Source organism: Callithrix jacchus, chromosome X (assembly GCF_049354715.1).
Source record: "Callithrix jacchus isolate 240 chromosome X, calJac240_pri, whole genome shotgun sequence".
In the NCBI taxonomy this organism is placed as follows: domain Eukaryota; kingdom Metazoa; phylum Chordata; class Mammalia; order Primates; family Cebidae; genus Callithrix; species Callithrix jacchus.
This window is the reverse complement of record NC_133524.1, coordinates 151,485,238-151,506,712: the sequence shown is the minus strand read 5'-3', so window position 1 is coordinate 151,506,712 and position 21,475 is coordinate 151,485,238. Positions and strand designations below refer to the sequence as shown.

General features: G+C 40.3%; 1 protein-coding gene across 6 annotated transcripts in view; it reads right to left on the bottom strand.

Moving 5' to 3' along the window:
* The window catches only part of VAMP7 (vesicle associated membrane protein 7), a 63,709-nt gene that overhangs the window by 9,498 nt on the left and 32,736 nt on the right, over positions 1 to 21,475 (bottom strand). For all 6 annotated transcript variants that reach the window (XM_054251593.2, XM_054251594.2, XM_054251595.2 and 3 more), the window contains one exon: positions 15,557 to 15,624. In XM_054251593.2, coding sequence (XP_054107568.1) covers positions 15,557 to 15,624 — 68 coding nt within the window. The remainder of the gene's footprint in view (positions 1 to 15,556; positions 15,625 to 21,475) is intronic.

Here is a 21,475-nt window from a genome sequence, read left to right as displayed (position 1 = left end):
TGAGTGGATGGCTTGACTGAGATCCTGCTGCTCTGCTCCTCTGTGTTGCCAATCAATTTGGCCTTGAAACCTCACTAAGTTCTTCAAGCCATAGTATGTTTTTTTAACTTCTTTCCATCCAAAGTCGGACAAGGATATCTGGGAATGAGTCTTCCCAGTGACATGGGATACACTTACATCTAAAATGCTGATCAATGCTTTCAGAAGAGAAAGATTTTCATCAAAAGGGGGAAATGAGAAAAGAAAAACAGCTCAGAGCAGTCTGAGCTATGTGAGGTATATAAAATTTATCAGACCCAGAAGACATGAGTATGGGACTTTAGTCATACCCCCGACACAATGCCCAGAAGGGCAAGTGTTTAAGGGCATTTTGTGGCTGACAAGCTGCCTCACCCATTATCTTCATGTTCCTGGAATCTGTGATACCAAGAACAATGTATAGCCAATCAATACCTTATGTTATTTTAATGTCAATTCTTGGTAAACAAATTAGATACTGCCTCTCCTCTTTTCCTTTAAAACCCCACTTGTAACTGCTGCTAATCAGAGCATACTTTCAGGGCAACTTGAATCTATGCTCCCAGTGTGCAGTTCTCAAACTCGGCACAAATAAAAACCATGTAAAATGCGTCCGTGTTGTACTTCTCAGATGCCTAAATTCTTCATGCACTGAAACGCAGCAATATTCAGAGAATTTTGAGAGAAAATGATCTTAACCCTAGAATTCTACACCAGTCAAAACACTGTTCAAATATGAGACCAAAATAACACTTTTGCTCTTGAAGCGATTATCACCCATAAACTCATATGAAGAAAATGTGTGAGGACACACCGAAGACTAAATCACAATTAATAATTAAAGAAAGAAGATGCTGGGCGCGGTAGCTCAAGCCTCTAATCCAAGCACTTTGGGAGGCCGAGGCGGGTGGATCCCAAGATCAAGAGATTGAGACCATCCTGGTCAACATGGTGAAACCCCCTCTCTACTAAAAATACAAAAAATTAGCTGGGCACGGTGGCGCGTGCCTGTGATCCCAGCTACTCAGGAGGCCGAGGCGGGAGAATTGCCTGAACCCAGGAGGCGGAGGTTGCGGTGAGCCGAGATCACACCATTGCACTCCAGCCTGGGTAACAAGAGTGAAACTCCGTCTCAAAAAAATAAAACAGGGAAGGGGGTACTACACACTGGGGTCTATTGGGGGGAATAGGGGAGGGACAGCGGCGGGGGGGGGAGCTTGGGAGGAATAGCCTGGGGAGAAATGCCAATTGTGGGTGAAGGGGAGGAAGGCAGCAAAACACACTGCCATGTGTGTATCTATGCAACTATCTTGCATGTTCTGCACATGTACCCCAAAACCTAAAATGCAAAAAAAAAAAAAAAAGTCCCTGTGAGAATGACAAAGGCAAGCTGAACAGCCAGCCTGATGGTCTCTTTGCTCCATATACAAAGTTTCATTTCAGCCTTGGGAATCTGTGAGTCCTATACCTTTACAGTGGGCTGAATGGTGGCACTAAAGATATGCCCGTGTCCTAATCCCTGTGAATACAACATATGTGATATTATCTGGAAAAAGGGTCTTTACGGATGTGATTATGTTAAGAATCTTGAGATGAAGAGAGTAACCTGGATTATCCATATGAACCCTAAATGACATCACAAACGTCTTTATAGGATGAAAGTAGATGGAGACTTGACACACATGCAAAGGAGAAAGTAATGTGAACACAGGGGCAGAAACTACAATGATATAGCCACAAGCCAAGGGATACTGGCAGCCACCAGAAGCTGGAAGAGGCAAGGAACAGATTCTCTCATAGAGCCTCTGGAAGGAGTGTAGCCCTGCTAACACTTTAATTTTAGCCCAGTTAAATTGATTTTGAACTTCTGAAACTCAGTAGTGAGAAAATAAATTTTTGTTGTTTTAAGCCACCAAGTTTATGATAATTTGTGACAGCAGCCACAGAAAGCTAATAACCATATATAAAATGTTGAAAACCAAACATAAAAAGATACCCTTAAAACCAGCCAAAGGGGGCCAGTTGCAGTGGCTCATGCCTATATTTCCAGCACTTTGGGTAGCCAGGGAGGGAGGATCACTTGAGCCTAGGAGTGTGAGACCAACCACAGCAACACAGGAAGACCCCTACAAAAAATTAAAAAACTAGCTAAGTGTGATGGCGCATGCCTGTGGTCCTACTTGGGAGGCTGAGGCAATGCAGGAGGATCACTTGAGCCTGGGAGGTGGAGGCAACAGTACGCTGTGATCGTGCCACTGCATTCCAGCCTGGGTGACAGAGAGAGACCCTGCCTTAAAACAAACACAAAAACAAACAGCCAAAGGTGGGGAAATAATCATTTTCCAAGTAAGACTAAGAGAGATGACAATCTCTTCAAGAACATGAAAACCAGAGAAAAATTAAATGGCATTTTGTTTTTTGAGACGGAGTTTCACTCTTGTTACCCAGGCTGGAGTGAAATGGTGCAATCTCGACTCACCGCAACCTCCGCCTCCTGGGTTCAGGCAATTCTCCTGCCTCAGCCTCCCGAGTAGCTGGGACTACAGGCACGCACCACCATGCCCAGCTAATTTTTTGTATTTTTAGTAGAGACGGGGTTTCACCATGTTGACCGGGATGGTCTTGATCTCTTGCCCTCGTGATCCACCCGCCTCGGCTTCCCAAAGTGCTGGGATTACAGGCTTGAGCCACCACGCCCGGCCTCTACTCTCAACTTTTTAAACTACCTGAGACCTGTCTCAGACTTTTGGGGTTCACACCTGCTAATACAACATCTATTCTGCTACCCATGAGTCAAGGAGTGATTTCAACGTTCAAGTCTTATTACTTAAAAAAAACATGACATTTATTATAGCTGCCACAGATAATGATTCCTCTGATGAATCTGGGAAAAGTAATTTGAAGACCTTCCATAAAGGATTCACTATTCTAGATGCCATTAAGAACATTCATGATTTGTGGGAGGAAGTCAAAATATAAGCATTAACAGGTGTTTGGAAGAAGCTTATTACAACCCTCACAAATGACTTTGAGGGGTTTGAAACTTCAGTAGAGAAAGTAACTGCAGATGTGGTATAAACGGAAGACAACTAGAATTAGAAGTGGAACCTGACGACATGACTGAACTGGTGCAATTTCTTGATAAAACTTTAAGGATGAGGAGTTGTTTCTTATGCACGAGCAAGGAGGGTGATTTCTTGAGACAGTAACTACTCCTGGTGAAGATGCTGTGAACACTGTTGAAATGACAAAGATTTAGAAAATTACATCAATTCAGCTGATAAAGCAGTAGCAGGATTTGAGAGGATTGACTCCAATTTTGAAAGAAGTTCTATTGTCAGTAAGTTGCTATCAAACAGCAACACATGCTGCAGAGAAATCTTTCGTGAAAGGAAGAGTCAATCAATGTGGCAAACTTCACTGCTGTCTTATTTTAAGAAACTGCCGGCCGGGCGCGGTGGCTCAAGCCTGTAATCCCAGCACTTTGGGAGGCCGAGGTGGGTGGATCATGAGGTCCAGAGATCGAGACCATCCCGGTCAACATGGTGAAACCCCGTCTCTACTAAAAATACAAAAAATTAGCTGGGCATGGTGGCGCGTGCCTGTAATCCCAGCTACTCGGGAGGCTGAGGCGGGAGAATTGCCTGAACCCAGGAGGCGGAGGTTGCAGTGAGCCGAGATCGCGCCATTGCACTCCAGCCTGGGTAACAACAGCGAAACTCCGTCTCAAAAAAAAAAAAAAAGAAATTGCCACAGCCACCACAACCTTTGGCAACCACCAGCCTGATCCATCAGTCAGTAGCCAACATCATCAAGGTGAGACCCTTCACCGGCAAAAAGATTAAGACTCACTTAAGGCTCATGTGATCATTAGCATTCTTTTTAGCAATAAAGTATTATGCTTCGTGAAATAAGCCAGACACAAAAAGGGAAATTTTACATGATCCCACTTATATGACATATCCAAAATACGCAAATTCACAGAGACAGAAAGTACATTACAGTTACTAAGGGCTGAGAGTAAGGGGAATGGGGAGTTATTGCTTAATGGTTACAGAGTTTCTGTTAGGGGGTGATGAAAAAGTTGGAAATAGGTAGTAGTGATGGTTGCACAACACTGTCGATGTAGTTAACACTATTGAATTGTACGGTTTAAAAAGGTTAAAATGGGGCTGGGCGCGGTGGCTCACACCTGTAATCCCAGCACTTTGGGAGGCCGAGGCGGGTGGATCACGAGGTCAAGAGATCGAGACCATTCCGGTCAACATGGTGAAACCCTGTCTCTATTAAAAATACAAAAGATTAGCTGGGCATGGTGGCGCGTGCCTGTAATCCCAGCTACTCGGGAGGCTGAGGCGGGAGAATTGCCTGAACCCAGGAGGAGGAGGTTGCGGTGAGCTGAGATTGCGTCATTGCACTCCAGCCTGGGTAACTAGAGCAAAACTCCGTCTCAAAAAAAAAAAAAAAAGTTAAAAAGGTTAAAATGGCAAAATTCTATGCTATATATATCTTATCACAATTTTAATAACGTAAGACTAAATTTCATGGAAGTGTGACCTTTAAATGGGCAATTTCTATGGTCTGTGAGTTATTTCCCAATAAACATGTTAAAAAACAAATAGAGATGGTTAAAAAAACTGTAAACATACTTGAGTAATCAAAATAAAAAAGAAGAAGACGGGGATGCGGCAAATAAAAAACAAAGCTGGGGTCCCAAGATGGCCAAAAAAGCAGCAGCTCCGGAACGAAGCTCCCAGCAAGAGACGCAGAATCTGAGTGGTCTCCACAATGCCAAACGAGGTATTTCGTGGGTCTGGTTGGATAGTGGGTACAAACCACAGCAGGGCACTGCCCCACCCAGGAGGTGCATGCAACTGACCAGAGGACCCGGGGATCTCCCCCTCTGGGACTTCGGTTGGGATACAGCACTCCACTCAAGTCCCGTACAACCCACAGAACAGGAGATCTCTGCTGGGCTGAAAACCCTCAAGCGAGCTGCCAGAACAGGGCAGAACAACTTTGGCTGGTGCGGCGGCTGTCAGCATAGATCTAGGTGGAAGCACTGGCTGACCCGGAGAAAGCCAGAAACTTGGCTGGGTGGAGCTACCGGTCTCCCAGAAAGGAGGAGAACTGAAAGCGGGGAAACAGGCCATACGGTAGGACGGGTCTCCCCAGCACAAAGCCTAGTAGGCTAAAAAACTCTCACTTCAGAGTTTTGCACCCGGAACATCAGTTAGAGAGCGACCAGGAACAATTGAGCTCAGTGGAGGGAAGGGCAGCTGCCATTGCAGAAGTCGGCCTAATTTTCCTGAGTAAATAAAAGACACAGGAGCTCCACTGAATCTGTGGCAGCCCAGCAGCGCCTCTGCAGGCAGGCAAAGGAAAGGCCGCCTCCCCAAGCAGCTACCCGAGATCAAAGCTATATAAATCCAACAAGATGGGAAGAAACAAGCGCAAGAATGAAACCATCAAAAACCAGAATGCCTCTCCCCCTCCACGAGATCACAACTCCTCACCAACAAAGGAACAAAGCTGGATGGAGAACGAATTTGATGAATTTACAGAAGCAGGCTTCAGAAGGTGGGTAAAAACAAACTTCTCTAAGTTAAAGGAACGTGTTCTAACCCAATGCAAAGAAAATGAAAACTTTGAAAAAAGGTAACACGAAATGCTAACTAGAATAACCAGCTTAGAGAAGAACATAAATGACCTGATGAAGCTGAAAAACATGGCACAAGAACTTCGTGAAGCATACACAAGTTTCAATAGCCGAATAGATCAAGCAGAAGAAAGGATATCAGAGATTGAAGATCAATTCAATGAAATAAAATGAGAGGGCAAGATTAGAGAAAAAAATAGTGAAAAGAAATGAACAAAGCCTCCAAAAAATATGAGATTATATAAAAAGACCTAATCTACATTTGATGGGTGTACCTGAATGTGATGGAGAGAATGAATCCAAGCTGGAAAACACTCTTCAGTATATTATCCAGGAGAACTTCCCCAACCTAGCAAGCCAGGCCACCATTCAAATACAGGAAATACACAGACCACCACAACGGTACTCCTCTAGAAGAGCAACCCCAAGGCACATAATCATCAGATTCACTAGGGTTGAAATGAAGGAAAAAATACTAAGGGTGGCGAGAGAGAGAGGTCAGGTCACCCACAAACGGAAGGCCATCAGACTCACAGCGGATCTCTTGGCAGAAACCCTACAAGCCAGAAGAGAGTGGGGGCCAATATTCAACATCCTTAAAGAAAAGAACTTTCAACCCAGAATTTCATATCCAGCCAAACTAAGCTACATAAGTGAAGGAGAAATAAAATCCTTTACAGACAAGCAATTGCTGAGAGATTTCATCACTACCAGACCTGTCCTACAAGAGCTCCTGAAGGAAGCACTAAACACAGAAAAGAAAAACCAGTACCAACTACTGCAAAAAAGAATGAAATGGCAAAAACCAATGACACAACAAAGAAATTATGCCAACCAAAGAGCAAAACAACCAACCAGTATCAAAATGGCAGGATCAAATTCACACATAACAATATTAACATTAAATGAAAATGGACTAAATTCCCCAATCAAAAGACAGAGACTGGCAAATTGGATAAAAAGCCAAGAACCATCAGTGTGCTGTATTCAGGAGACCCATCTCACGTGCAAAGACACACATAGACTCAAAATAAAGGGATGGAAGAAGATTTACCAAGCAAATGGAGAGCAAAAAAAAAAGCAAGGGTGGCAATCCTAGTCTCTGATAAAACAGATGTTAAACCAACAAAAATCAAAAGAGACAAAGAAGAGGGTTACATAATGGTAAAAGGATCAATACAACAAGAAGAGCTAACTATTCTACATATATATGAACCCAATACAAGAGCACCAGGATACATAAAGCAAGTCTTTAATGTCCTACAAGGAGACTTAGACTCCCACACAACAATAGTGGGAGACCTTAACACTCTACTGTCAATATTAGACAGATCAATGAGACAGAAAATCAACAAGGAAATCCAGGACTTGAATGCAGCTCTGGACCAAGCAAACTTAATAGACATTTACAGAACTCCCAACCCCAAATCCACAGAATATACATTCTTCTCAGCACCGCATTGCACTTACTCTAAAATCAATGACATAAATAAAAGTAAATCACTCCTCAGCAAATGCAAAAGAACAGAAATCATAACAAACAGTCTCTCAGACCAAAGTGTAATCAAATTAGAACTCAGGATTAAGAAACTAACTAAAAATCGCACAACTTCATGGAAAGTGAACAACTGGCTTCTGAATGCCAACTGGATAAATAATGAAATGAAGGCAGAAATAAAGATGTTCTTTGAAACCAATGAGAATGAAGACACAACGTACCAGAATCTCTGGGACATATTTACAGTGGTGTCTAGAGGGAAATTCATAGCAATAAATGCCCACATGAGAAGCAAGGAAATATCTAAAATCAACATCCTATCATCAAAACAGAAAGAGTTAGAGGAGCAAGATTAAAAAAAAAAAAAAACTCAAAACCTAGCAGAAGGGAAGAAATAACTAAGATCAGAGCAGAACTGAAGGAGACAGAGACACAACGAACCCTTCAAAAAAAATCAACAAATCCAGGAGCTGGTTTTTTGAAAAACTCAACAAAATAGACTGTTAGCCAGACTAACAAAAAAGAAAAGAGAGAATAATCAAATAGATGCAATAACAAATGATAAAGGGGACATCACCACTAATTCCACAGAAATACAAACTACCATCAGAGATTACTAGAAACAATTCTATGCACACAAACCAGTAAATCTGGAAGAAATGGATAAATTCCTGGACACTTGCACTCTCCCAAAACTAAACCAGGAAGAAGTTGAAACCCTGAATAGAACAATAACAAGGGCTGAAGCTGAGGCAGCCATTAAGAGCCTACCAACCAAAATAAGTCCAGGTCCAGAGAGGTTTACAGCCGAATTCTACCAGGCATACAAAGAGGAGCTGGTACCATTTCTTCTGAAACTATTCCAAACAATACAAAAAGAGGGAGTCCTCCCCAAATCAATTTATGAGACCAACATCATCCTGATACCAAAACCTGGCAGAGATTCAACTATAAAAAGAAAACTTCAGGCCAATATCCATGATGAACATTGACACAAACATCTTCAATAAAATACTGGCAAACCAATTGCAACAGCACATCAAAAAACTTATTCATCATGATCAAGTAGGCTTCATTCTGGGGATGCAAGGCTGGTTCAACATATACAAGTCTATAAATGCAATCCATCACATAAAAAGAACCAAAGACAAAAACCACATGATTATCTCAATAGATGCAGGGAAGGCCTTCAACAAAATTCAACAGCATTTTATGCTAAAAACCCTCAATAAACTAGGCATTGATGGATCATATCACAAAATAATAAAAGCTATTTACGATAAACCCACAGCCAATATTATACCGAATGGGCAAAAATTGAAAGCATTCCCTCTGAAATCTGGCACAAGACAAGGATGCCCTCTCTCACCACTCCTATTCAATATAGTACTGGAAGTTCTAGCCAGAGCAATCAGGCAAGAAACAGAAATAAAGGGTATTCAATTAGGAAAAGAGGAAGCCAAATTGTCTCTATTTGCAAAGGACATAATTGTATATTTACAACACCCCATCATCTCAGCCCAAAATTTCCTGAAACCGATAAGCAACTTCAGCAAAGTCTCAGGATACAAAATCAATGTGCAGAAATCACAAGCATTCCTATGCACCAATAACAGACTAACAGAGAGCTAAATCAAAAGTGAATTCCCATCCACAATTGCTGCAAAGAGAATAAAATACCTAGGAATACAACTAACAAAGGATGTAAAGGACCTCTTCAAGGAGAACTACAAACCATTGCTCAAGGAAATAAGAGAGGACACAAATGGATGGAAAAACATTTCATGCTCAAGGTTGGGAAGAATCAATATTGTGAAAATGGCCATACTGCCCAAAGTAATTTACAGATTCAACACTATCCCCATCAAGCTACCAATGACCTTCTTCACAGGACTAGAAAAAAACACTTAAAACTTCACAATGGAACCAAGAGAGCCCACAGAGCCAAAACAATCCTAAGCAAAAAGAAAAAAGCTGGAGGCATCATGCTGCCTGACTTGAAACTATACTACAAAGCCACAGTAATCAAAACAGCAAGGTACCGGTACCAAAACAGAGATAGACACCAAAGGAACAGAACAGAGGCCTCAGAAGCAACACCACACATCTACAATCACCGCATCTTTGACAAACCTGTCATAAACAAGCAATGGGGAAAGGATTCCCTGTTTAATAAATGGTGTTGGGAAAACTAGCTAGCAGTGTGCAAAAAGCAGAAACTGGACCCCTTCCTGATACCTTACACTGAAATTAACTCCAGATGGATTAAAGATCTAAACATAAGACCTAACACCATAAAAACCTTAGGAGAAAACCTAGGCAAAACCATTCAGGACATAGGCATAGGCAAGGACTTCATGGCTAAAACACCAAAAGCAATGGCAACAAAAGCCAAAATAGACATATGGAATCTAATTAAACTCCAGAGCTTCTGTACAGCAAAGGATACAATCATTAGAGCAAACCAGCAACCAACAGAATGGGAGAAAATTTTTGCAATCTACCCATCTGACAAAGGGCTAATAGCCGGAATCTACAAAGAACTAAAACAAGATTTACAAGAAAAAAACAAACTCATTCAAAAGTGGGCTAAAGATATGAACAGACACTTTTCAAAAGAAGACCTATATGAGGCCAATGAACATATGAAAAAATGCTCATCATCACTAGTCATTAAGCAAAATGCAAATCAAAATCACATAGAGATACCATCTCATGCCAGTTAGAATGGCGATCATTAAAAAATCAGGAGACAACAGATGCTGGAGAGGATGCGGAGAAACAGAAACACTTTTACACTGTTGGTAAAAGTGTAAATTAGTGCAACCATTGTGGAAGAGAGTATGGTGATTCCTCAAGAACCTAGAAATGGAAATACCATTTGACCCAGCAATCCCATTACTGGGTATATACCCAAAGGATTATAAATCATTTTATTATAAAGACATATGCACATGTATGTTCAATGCAGCACTGTTTACAATAAGAAAGACTTGGAACCAACCTAAATGTCCATCAATGATAGACTGGGTAAAGAAAATGCGGCACATATACACCATGGAACACTATGCAGCCATAAAAAACAGTGTGTTTATGTCCTTTATAGCAACGTGGGTGAATCTGGAAAGCATCATTCTCAGCAAACTCACACAAGAGCAGAAAACCAAACACTGCATGGTCTCACTCATAGGAGGGTGTTAAACAATCAGAAAACATGGGCACAGGTAGGAGAGCATGACACACTGTGGTCAGTTGGGGGGACTAGTGGAGGGACAGCGTGGTGTGGGTAGAGTGGTGAGGGATACTGTAGGGAGAAATACCAGATATAAGTGATGGGGGATGAAGGCAGCAAACCACCTTGCCATTTGTGTACCTATGCAACAATCCTACATGATCTGCACATGTACCCCAGAACCTAAATTAAAAAAAAAAGCTTAAGATACTTACACCCAACTCTATAAAAATTTGCATTACATCTAAGTAGAATAAGCACTTCAATTATAAATATACTTCATATATTCAAGACGGTCGAGGAAAGTATGCACATGTTAAGGAGACACATGGAAGATATAAAAAAGATCCAAAACAACTTGTAAAGACTTGTTCTGTCATACACAGGACAGAAAGAGCAGATTGCAAACTGCAACAGAAAAGATAAGTAAGCCTGAAGACATATCAATAGAAACTATTCTAAATGAAACACAGTGGAAAAAAGACTGAACAATGAACAAAAGCATCAGTGAGTTGTGGGACAGCTTGTAGTGGCTTAATATAGATGTAACTGGAAGCCTAGAAAGAGCTCAACATTTTCATAATTTGATGAAAACTACAAAAAACTCAAAGACAAAGAAATATAAAGAAAACTATACCAACGCATGTATATTATAAAAAAAATTTCTTCAAACCAATGATAAAAAGAAAATCTTAAAAGCACAAGAAGAAAAAGAATACACTCTATGTATGTAAGAATGACAGCAGAATTCTTGTCAGAAACAATGTAAAAGACATTGATGAACCACCATTCATCAAGTATTAAAAAAAAAATTACTAACCTAGAATTCTATACTCAGTAAAAATATCTTTCAAAAAAAAAGAAAGTGAAATAAAAACTTCTCTGATATACCACACCTGAAAGAATTCATTTCTGGTAGACCTACACATCTAAACAATAATGGAAGATTATATGTTAAATTAAAGCATGCAGGCATTAAGAAAATAACATCATATAGAAACTCGGCCTACACTGAAATGGCAGCTACATGGGTAAATACAAAAGACTTTCCTTATTATTTAAATCTCTTTAAAAAATGATCAACTCTTTAAACAAAAACAATAACAATGTATTTTGTAGTTTTTAATATATGTGTAAATAAAAGCATGTCAACAATAGCATAAAGGCCAGGAAGAAAGAGACAGAAGTATACTATTGTAAGGTTCTTATCTATTTATGAAGTGGAAAAATACCACGTGAAGGGAGATTATAAGTCAAAGACATACTGTAAACCCTAGAGCAATCAGAAAATAATGAAATGAAGGGCTATAGCTAATAAACTGAAAAAGAAGGCATAATGAAAAAACAAATATACTAAATCCAATGGAAGGCAGAAAAAAAGAGGGAGAAGATGCAAAGACTAGATGACATAGATAGGAAACAAACAGCAAGATGGAAGATTTTAAATTTTCCAACGAAGAAAACTCCAGGCCCAATTTGCTTTACTAGTAAATTCTTCCAAACATCTAAGACAATAGTACCTAAACTCAGAAGACAGAGAAGTAACATTTCCCAACTTGTTTAATGAGGCCAGCATATTCCTGATACAAAAACCTAAAAAAAAAAAATAAATTATAGACCACTATCTCTTATAAATGCAGATGCCAAATTCCTGAACAAAACAATAGCAAATCCAATAAAGTGTTATATAAGAGGAATAAGTCATGACCTTGAAGGAGTGCAAAGTTGGTTTAACATTCAAAAATCAATGTAATTTACCACATTAACTGAATAAAGGAGAAAAACTAAACAAGCATCTCAATAAATGGAGAAAAAGCATTTGACAAAATCATGAATAAAACTCTCAAATGAGGAATTAAAGGGAATTCTCCCACCTATTAAAAGGCACCTACAAAAAAATCTACAGTTAACCACAAATTTAACATTGAATTTATTTTTTCAAAAAATATTGAATTTTCCCCCACAAGATGGTCAGTAGGCAAGGATGTCTATTATTATCACTTGTATTCAGTACTATGTAGAAAGTTCTAGCCAGAATAAGGCAAGGAAAATTAATAAAAGGCAGGAACGTACAAAATAGTAACTTCAGGCAGTTTTTGCAAGGTTGCAGGATACAAACAAGGTCAATATACAATAACCAATTTTATTTCCATATACTAGCAATGAAGAATTAAAAATGAAATCTTAAAATTTGTAACAGAATACAAAAGCTTGAAATTCTCAAGCGCAAATTTAACAAATATGGGCAAGACCTGTACATCAACAACTAAAAAATACTGCTGAGAAAAGTCTTTAAAATTCTAAGCAAAAGTAGAGATATGTCATGTTTATGGACAGAAAAAAATCTATACTGTCAAGATATCAATGCTTCCTAAATTGACCTATATATTAAATGCAGTCACAAAAGATACATGTTGTTGTGGGGGTTTTTGAGAGATGGAAAACAAGCTTATTCTAAAACATATATGGAAATGCAAAGCACCTAAAAGAGTGAAGACAATATTGGAGAACAAGAATACAGTTGGAAGACTTATACTACTTAATTTTAAGAATTTTATAAAGTTATAGTGTGATCAACACAGTGTTGTACTGCCATAAAGACAGACAAACTGACCAATGGAACAAAACAGAGAATCCAGAAATAAAGCCACACAGAGAATAATCGGTGAACAAATTGTGGTAGATAGACTCTATAATGGAATAATACAAAACAATAAAAAAGAATAAATGATTACTATAATCAAAAACATGGATGAATCTCACAGGTATAATGGTGAGTAAAAGAGGCCAGACACAAATAAATTTTAAGAACAGGCAAAACACTATCTATGGTGATGTAAGTCAGAAACATAACTACATCTGTTGGGGAGTATTAACTGGAAGAGGCATGAGGGCAGGCTTGTGGGGTGTTGGAAATTTTTTTTTTTTTTTTGAGACGGAGTTTCGCTCTTGTTACCCAGGCTGGAGTGCAATGGCGCGATCTCGGCTCACTGCAACCTCTGCCTCCTGGGTTCAAGCAATTCTCCTGCCTCAGCCTCCTGAGTAGCTGGGATTACAGGCACGCGCCACCGTGCCCAGCTAATTTTTTGTATTTTTAGTACAGACGGGGTTTCACCATGTTGACCGGGATGGTCTCGATCTCTTGACCTCGTGATCCACCCGCTTTGGCCTCCCAAAGTGCTGGGATTACAGGTGTGAACCACTGCGCCCGGCCAGAAATGTTTTATATCTAAATCTGGGTGGTGGTTACATGTGTATAGATATACATAAAAAACAATTGAGCTATAGACTTAAATGTAGTACACTTGATGCACTTTGCTGCATGTACGTTATTCTACCATAAAGAGAGATACCTGTTAGTTCATTAGTACCTTCTGTTGTTTTCGGTCATTAAGTCAACAAAATTAAGACTTTTGTTTGGAAAGTATAGATTATACTAGTATTTGTCAAAGACAGACCATTCCAGCTAAGCAGAGTAATCTTCAAGAATTAAGAATAACTAAGAGAACCTGGAAGTATCAAAGAAATTGGTCTGCAGCTCTGGAATCAGACACTTCTCTGTTCTCTGTGCCCACCCCCCCACCACCAGCAACAGGTCACAAAGTGAGATCTAGAACCCAGGTATTTTTGACTTCCTGTATGGTCAAATCCTTCCTCCAATTACCACATGCTTTGATAAAAAAACTGTTTATAAACTAGGAAACCTAATAGTAGCCCGTATATCTCAAAACCTGCCAATAGATGTCCCTGTAAAATTAACAATAACGATGAACATTTAAATAGCTCTTACTTATGTATCAAATACTGTGTTATGCACTTTGCACGCATTATCTGATTTCATCCTTAAAATGCTATCAAGTAGGTATATCTCAATTTTACAGAAGATGATCACTGAGGCACAAAGAAGTTAAGTCATTTGCCTAAGGTCACACAACTAGTAAGTAGCAGAGGTGGGATTCAAATCCAGGCAACATGATACCAGAGCTTGTGTTTTTAACCACGACTATCTAGCTGTCAGTCACAAGGAACATAATCGCTATTTTGTCTCAAGGTGTAAACCTGTACTGTACATGTAAATTTATAATTGTGTAGATCCAAATCGTAACTGATCTCTGCCATACTTCTGTTCACCATATATCTACCATCTTTCCTTAAAACTTTCAAGAGTTCAAGGGTGCAGTGAGCTGTGAATGCACCACAGCACTCCAGCCTGGGCAACAAAGCAAGACGTTGTCTCAATAAATAGGTAAATAAAATAAAATTCCCCCCCCCCAAAAAAAACTTTCATTCACTAACTGCACTGAAAATGTGAGGACAATATGGAACCGTAGTATAAGCAGCTCACAAGGACACACTGTCTCCTTTAAAGCTTATTGGCTCCTTGCAATCCATGTCTCTTGATTGATAAAAGGCAAGATCAAACTATCAGTGTAAGCAAGAAAGTGAACTGTCTGGTTTTCAGGACTCATACTGGGCCACAAATGGCTTGCATATCTGTTTCATGTTTTACAAATTTGTAAAGTGAAAACACTGGTACACTCAGCTGAGGTGCTAAATTATATAGGCATCAACCCAAAGCTTTAGAAAACTGTTTCTGTTTATTGAGCAAGTTTTCCAAACCAAAGCTACCTTAATGGCTAGGCTATTAGGGGATGATGGTTTTCTTTTCTTTTTTTTTTTTTTTTGAGACGGAGTTTCGCTCTTGTTACCCAGGCTGGAGTGCAATGGCGCGATCTCGGCTCACCGCAACCTCCGCCTCCCGGGTTCAGGCAATTCTCCGGCCTCAGCCTCCTGAGTAGCTGGGATTACAGGCATGCGCCACCATGCCCAGCTAATTTTTTGTATTTTTAGTAGAGACAGGGTTTCACCATGTTGACCAGATGATCTCGATCTCTTGACCTCGTGATCCACCCGCCTCAGCCTCCCAAAGTGCTGGGATTACAGGCGTGAGCCACCGTGCCCAGCCCCGATGGTTTTTTTTCTATGCCTCATTGTTATCCTCAGTATTACAAAGTAATCACATAATGGAGATGAGAAAGTAAAAAGAAACCAAAGTTACTGAATGTAAGGCATTTCCCAATTATGTTAGCTATCATCTATAGTTTCTCCACTTTACATCCTGAATAATATTATCAGATTCCATACTTACAGAATCCACGAGATTTTCTGTTTTGTCAATCAATAGTTCCAATCTTTCTCCTCGCTGAGCTACCAGATCTGAAAATATTAGAAAAATAGAAAAGATCGAGTTATGCAATACATATTTTCTATCGTTATCTTTGTTACAATTTAAATCTGATTTTAATTGCAACTGGTGTTTTTGACAGCTCATATTTACTACAGAAGTACTTACGCCTTTAAGTATATGCATGTTGAATAAAATAAATTTTTTTTTAAAAAGTAACATAACTTAATGAATACACTGTCCTGGGCCTAAAGAACGGGCAGGCTTTGCCCACTGGTGACACCACTGGAAACCAAGGACTAGCCCAGCTGGAGTTCCCATGCCCAGCAAAACTTCACCACAGCCTCCAATAACAATGGCACCCTAAGCGACTGAGAAAAACACAGACATGGCTGATGCTGTTTACAGCTGAAGAAATTATACACAGACTACACTACTGCATGTGCCCATAAGCAAAGTCAAAGTGCCCTACCCAACCAACACTACAGATACATCCTCAGGAAAAAGTCCTTGCGTATTAAAGCAAACCTAAAAATTGGAAGAAGTGACCATATTATTAACAACTATATACTATGCCGGGCGCGGTGGCTCAAGCCTGTAATCCCAGCACTTTGGGAGGCCGAGGTGGGTGGATCACGAGGTCGAGATCGAGACCATCCTGGTCAACATGGTGAAACCCCGTCTCTACTAAAAATACAAAACATTAGCCGGGCATGGTGGCGCGTGCCTGTAATCCCAGCTACTCAGGAGGCTGAGGCGGGAGAATTGGCTGAACCCAGGAGGCGGAGCTTGCTAGAGCTTGCACTCTAGCCTGGGTAACAAGAGCAAAACTCGGTCTCAAAAAAAAAAAAAAAAACAACTATATGCTAATTAACTGGAAAACCTGGAAGACATGGATAAATCCCAGGATACATGCAACCTACCAAGACTGAATCAGGAAAAAACAGAAAACCCGAACAGGCCAGTAGTGAGTAATGGGATTGAATCAGTAACAAAGTCTCCCAACCAAATCAAAACAATGCCCAGGATCAGCTGGCTTCACTGCTGAACTCTATGAAAGTTACAAAGAAGGACTAACATCATTTCTCAAACTATGCCAAAAAATTCAAGAGGAGAGAATTCTCCCTAACTCATTGTACAAAGCCAGCATTACCCTGATACCAAAACCTGATAAGGACTCAACAAAAGAGCAAAACTGCCGACCAACATCCCTGATGATCTCAGATGCAAAAATCCTCAACAAAATACTAGCAAACCAAATCAAACATCTCATGAAATAGATAATACACCATGATCAAGTGGAATATATCCCAGGGATGCAATGATGATGATTTAACCCATGCACATCAGTAAACACATGAAACATTCCATCAATAGAATGAAGGACAAAAGCTACATGATCACCTTAATAGATGCAGAGAAAGCATCTGATAAAAAAACCGTATGATAAAATTCACCATCTTGGGGTGGTTGGCAAGATAGTTTAATAGGAACATCTCTGGTCTGTAGCTCCCAGAGAGATCAATGCAGAAGGTGGATGATTTCTGCATTTCCAACTGAGGTACCCAGTTCATCTCACTAGGACTGGTTAGACAGTGGGTGCAGCCTATAAAGGGTGAGCTGAAGCAGGGTGGAGTATTGCCTCACCTGGGAAGCTCAGGGGGTTGGGGAACTCCCTCACCTAGCCAAGGGAAGCCATGAGAGAGTGTGCCGTGAGGAACAGTGCACTCCAGCCCAGATACTATGCTTTTCCCATGGTTTTTGCAAGCCACAGACCAGGAGATTCCCTCTGGTGCCTATGCCACCAGGGCCCTGGGTTTCAAGCACAAAACTGGGTGGCTGTTTGGGCAGACACTGAGCTAGCTGCAGGAACTTTTTTTCATACCTCGGTGGTGCCTGGAATGCCAGCAAGACAGAACCGTTCGCTCCCCTGGAAAGGGGGCTGGAAGCCAGGGAGCCAAGTGGTCTAGCTCCACAGATCCCACTTCCACAGAGCCCAGCAAGCTAAAATCCACTGGCTTGAAATTCTTGCTGCCAGCACAGCAGTCTGAAGTCAACCTGGGACACTCGAGCTTGGTGATGGGAAGCCACCATTACTGAGGCTTGAGTAGGCCATTTTCCTCTCATAGTGTAAACAAAGACACTAGGTAAAGTTCGAACTGGGTGGAGCCCAAAACAGCTGAGCAAAGCCACTGTAGCCAGACTGCCTCTCTAGATTCCTTCTCTTTGGGCAGGGCATCTCTGAAAGAAAGGCAGCAGCCCCAGTCAGGGGCTTATGGATAAAACTGCCATCTCCCTAAGACAGAGCACCTGGGGGAAGGGGTGGCTGTGGGCACAACGTCAGCAGACTTAAACGTTCTTGTCTGCCCGCTCTGAAGACAGCAGCGAATCTCCCAGCACCGCATTCAAGCTCTGATAAGGGACAGATTGCCTCCTCAAGAAGGGTCCTGACCCCTGTGCCTCCTGACTGGGAGACACCTTCCAGCAGGGGTTGATAGACACCTCATACAGGAGAGCTTTGGCTGGCATCTGGCAGGTGTCCCTCTTGGATGAAGCTTCCAGAGGAAGGAACAGGCAGCAAACTTCGCTGTTTTGCAGCCTCTGCTGGTGATATACCAAGGCAAACAGGGTCTGGAGTGGACTTCTGGCAAATTCCAGAGGCCTGACTGTTAGAAAGATAACTAACAAACAGAAAGGAATAGCATCAACATCAACAAAAAGGACATCCATACAGAAACCCCATTGGAAGGTCACCAGCATCCAACACCAAAGGTAGATAAATCCATGAAGATGAGGAAAAACCAGCACAATAAGGCTGAAAATTCCCAAAACCAGAATGCCTCTTCTCCAAAGGATCACAACTCCTCGTCAGCAAGGGAAAAGTACTGAACTGAGAATAAGTTTGATGAACTGACAGAAGTAGGCATCAGAAGGTGGGTAATAAACTCTTTTGAGTTAAAGGAGCATGTTCCACCCAATGCAAGGAAGCTAAGAACCTTGAAAAAAGGTTAGAGAAATTGCTAACTAGAATAATCAGTTTAGAGAACATAAATGACCTGATGGAGCTGAGAAAGACAGCATGAGAACTTTCTGAAGCATACACAAGTATCAATAGCTGAATCGACCAAGCAGAAGAAAGGATATCAGAGACTGAAGATGAACTTAATGAAATAAAGTGTGAAGATAAGATTAGACAAAAAAGAATGAAAAGGAATAAACAAAGTCTCCAAAAAATATGGGACTATGTGAAAAGACCAAACCTACGTTTTATCGGTGTACCTGAAAGTGACGGGGAGAATGGAAGCAAGTTGTAAAACACTCTTCAGGATAAGGAGAACTTCCCCAACCTAGCAAGACAGGTCAACATTCAAATTAAGGAAATACAGAGAACACTGCAAAGATATTCCTCAAGAAGAGCAACCCCAAGACACATAATCATCAGATTCACCAAGGTTGAAATGAAGAAAAAAATGTTAAGAACAGCCAGAGAGAAAAGGCTGGTTAACCCACAAAGGGAAGCCCATCAGATTAACAGCAGATCTCTCTGCAGAAACCCTACAAGTCAGAAGAGAGTGGGGACAAATATTCAACATTCTTAAAGAATTTTCAACCCAGAATTTCACATCCAGCCAAACTAAACTTCGTAAGTGAAGGAGAAATAAAATCCTTTACAGACAAGCAAATGCTGAGAGATTTTGTCACCACCAGGCCTGACTTGTAAGAGGTCCTGAATGAAGCACTAAATATGGAAAGGAAAAACTGGTAGCAGCCACTGCAAAAACATACCAAACTGTAATGACCATCGAAACTACCAAGAAACTGTGTCAACTAATGGGCAAAATAACGAGCTAGCATCATAATGACAGGATCAAATTCACACATGGCAATATTAACCTTAAATGTAAATGGGCTAAATATCCCAATTAAAATAAACAGACTGGCAAATTCAATAAAGTTAAGACCACTGGAGTGCTGTATTCAGGAGACCCATCTCATGTGCAAAGACACACATAGGCTCAAAATAAAGGGGTGGAAGAAGATTTACCAAACAAATGGAAAGCAAACAAACAAACAAACAAACCAGGGGTTGCAATCCTAGTTGCTGATAAAACAGAGTTTAAACCAACAAAGACCAAAAGAGACAAAGGGTATTATTATATAATGGTAAAAGGATCAATGCAACAAGAAGAGCCAACTTTCCTAAATACATATGCACCCAATACAGGAATACCCAGATTCATAAAGCAAGTTCTTAGAGACCTACAAAGAGACTTAGACTCCCACACAATAATAGTGGGAAACTTCAATACCCCACTGTCACCATTAGACAGATCAATGAGACAGAAAATTAACAAGGATATTCAGGACTTGAACTCAGCTCTGGACCAAGTGGACTTAAAATAAACATCTACAGAACTTTCCACCCCAAATCAACAGAATATACATTATTCTCAGTACCACATCACATTTATCCTAAATTGGACCACATAATTGGAAGTAAAACACTCCTCAGCACAAAACACTCCTCAGCACATGCAAAAAACCAGAAATCATGACAAACAGTCTCTCAGAACACAGTGCAATCAAATTAGAACTCAGAATTAAGAAACTCACTCAAAGCCACACAACTACATGGAAACGGAACAACCTGTTCCTGAATGACTACTGGATAAATAACAAAATTAAGCAGAAATAAATAAGTTCTTTGAAACCAATGAGAACAAAGACACAATATACCAGAATCTCTGGGACACAGCTAAAGCAGCGTTTAGAGAGAAATTTATAGCACTAAATGCCCAAAGGAGAAAGTGAGAAAGATCTAAAATCAATACCCTAACAACACAATTAAAAGAACTCGAAAAGCAAGAGCAAACAAATTCAAAAGCTAGCAGAAGACAAGAAATAACTAAGATCAGAGCAGAACTGAAGGAGATGGAGACACAAAAAACCCTTCAAAAAAAGTCAGTGAATCCAGGAGCTGTTTTTTTTTTTTTTGAAACGATTAACAAAACAGACTGCTAGCTAGACTAATAAAGAAGAAAAGAGGGAAAAATCAAATAGACACAATAAAAAATGATAAAGCAGATTTCACCACTGATCCCACAGAAATACAAACTACCATCAGAGAATACAATAAATACCTCTAGGCAAATAAACAAGAAAATCAGAAGATATGGATACATTCCTGGACACATACACCCTCCCAAGAAGAAGTCGAATCCCTGATTAGACCAATAACAAGGTCTGAAATTAAGGCAGTAATTAATAGCCTGCCAACCAAAACAAAACAAAACCAAGGACGAAATGTATTCACAGCCGAATTCTACCAGAGGTACAGAGAGGAGCTGGTACCATTCCTTCCAAAACTATTCCAAACAATAGAAAAAGGGGGACTCCTCCCTAACTCCTTTTATGAGGGCAGCAGCATCCTGATACCAAAATCCGGCAGAGACACAACAAAAAAAGCAAGTGTCAGGCCCCTATCCCTGATGAACATCAAAGTGAATATCCTCAATACTGGCAACCAAATCCAGCAGCACATCAAAAAGCTTATCCACCATGAACAAGTTGGCTTCATCCCTGGGATGCAAGGCTGGTTCAACATATGCAAATCAATAAATGTAATCCATCATGTAAACAGAACTAATGACAAAAAACACATGATTTTCTCAATAGATACAGAAAAGGTCTTCAATAAAATTCAACAGTCACTCATACTAAAAACTCTCAAAAAACTAGGTACTCATGGAACGTATCTCAAAATCATAAGAGCTATTTATGACAATCCCACAGTCAATATCATACTGAATGGGCAAAAAGCAGGAAGCATTCCCTTTGAAAACTGGCACAAGACAAGGATACCCTCTCTCACCACTCCTATTC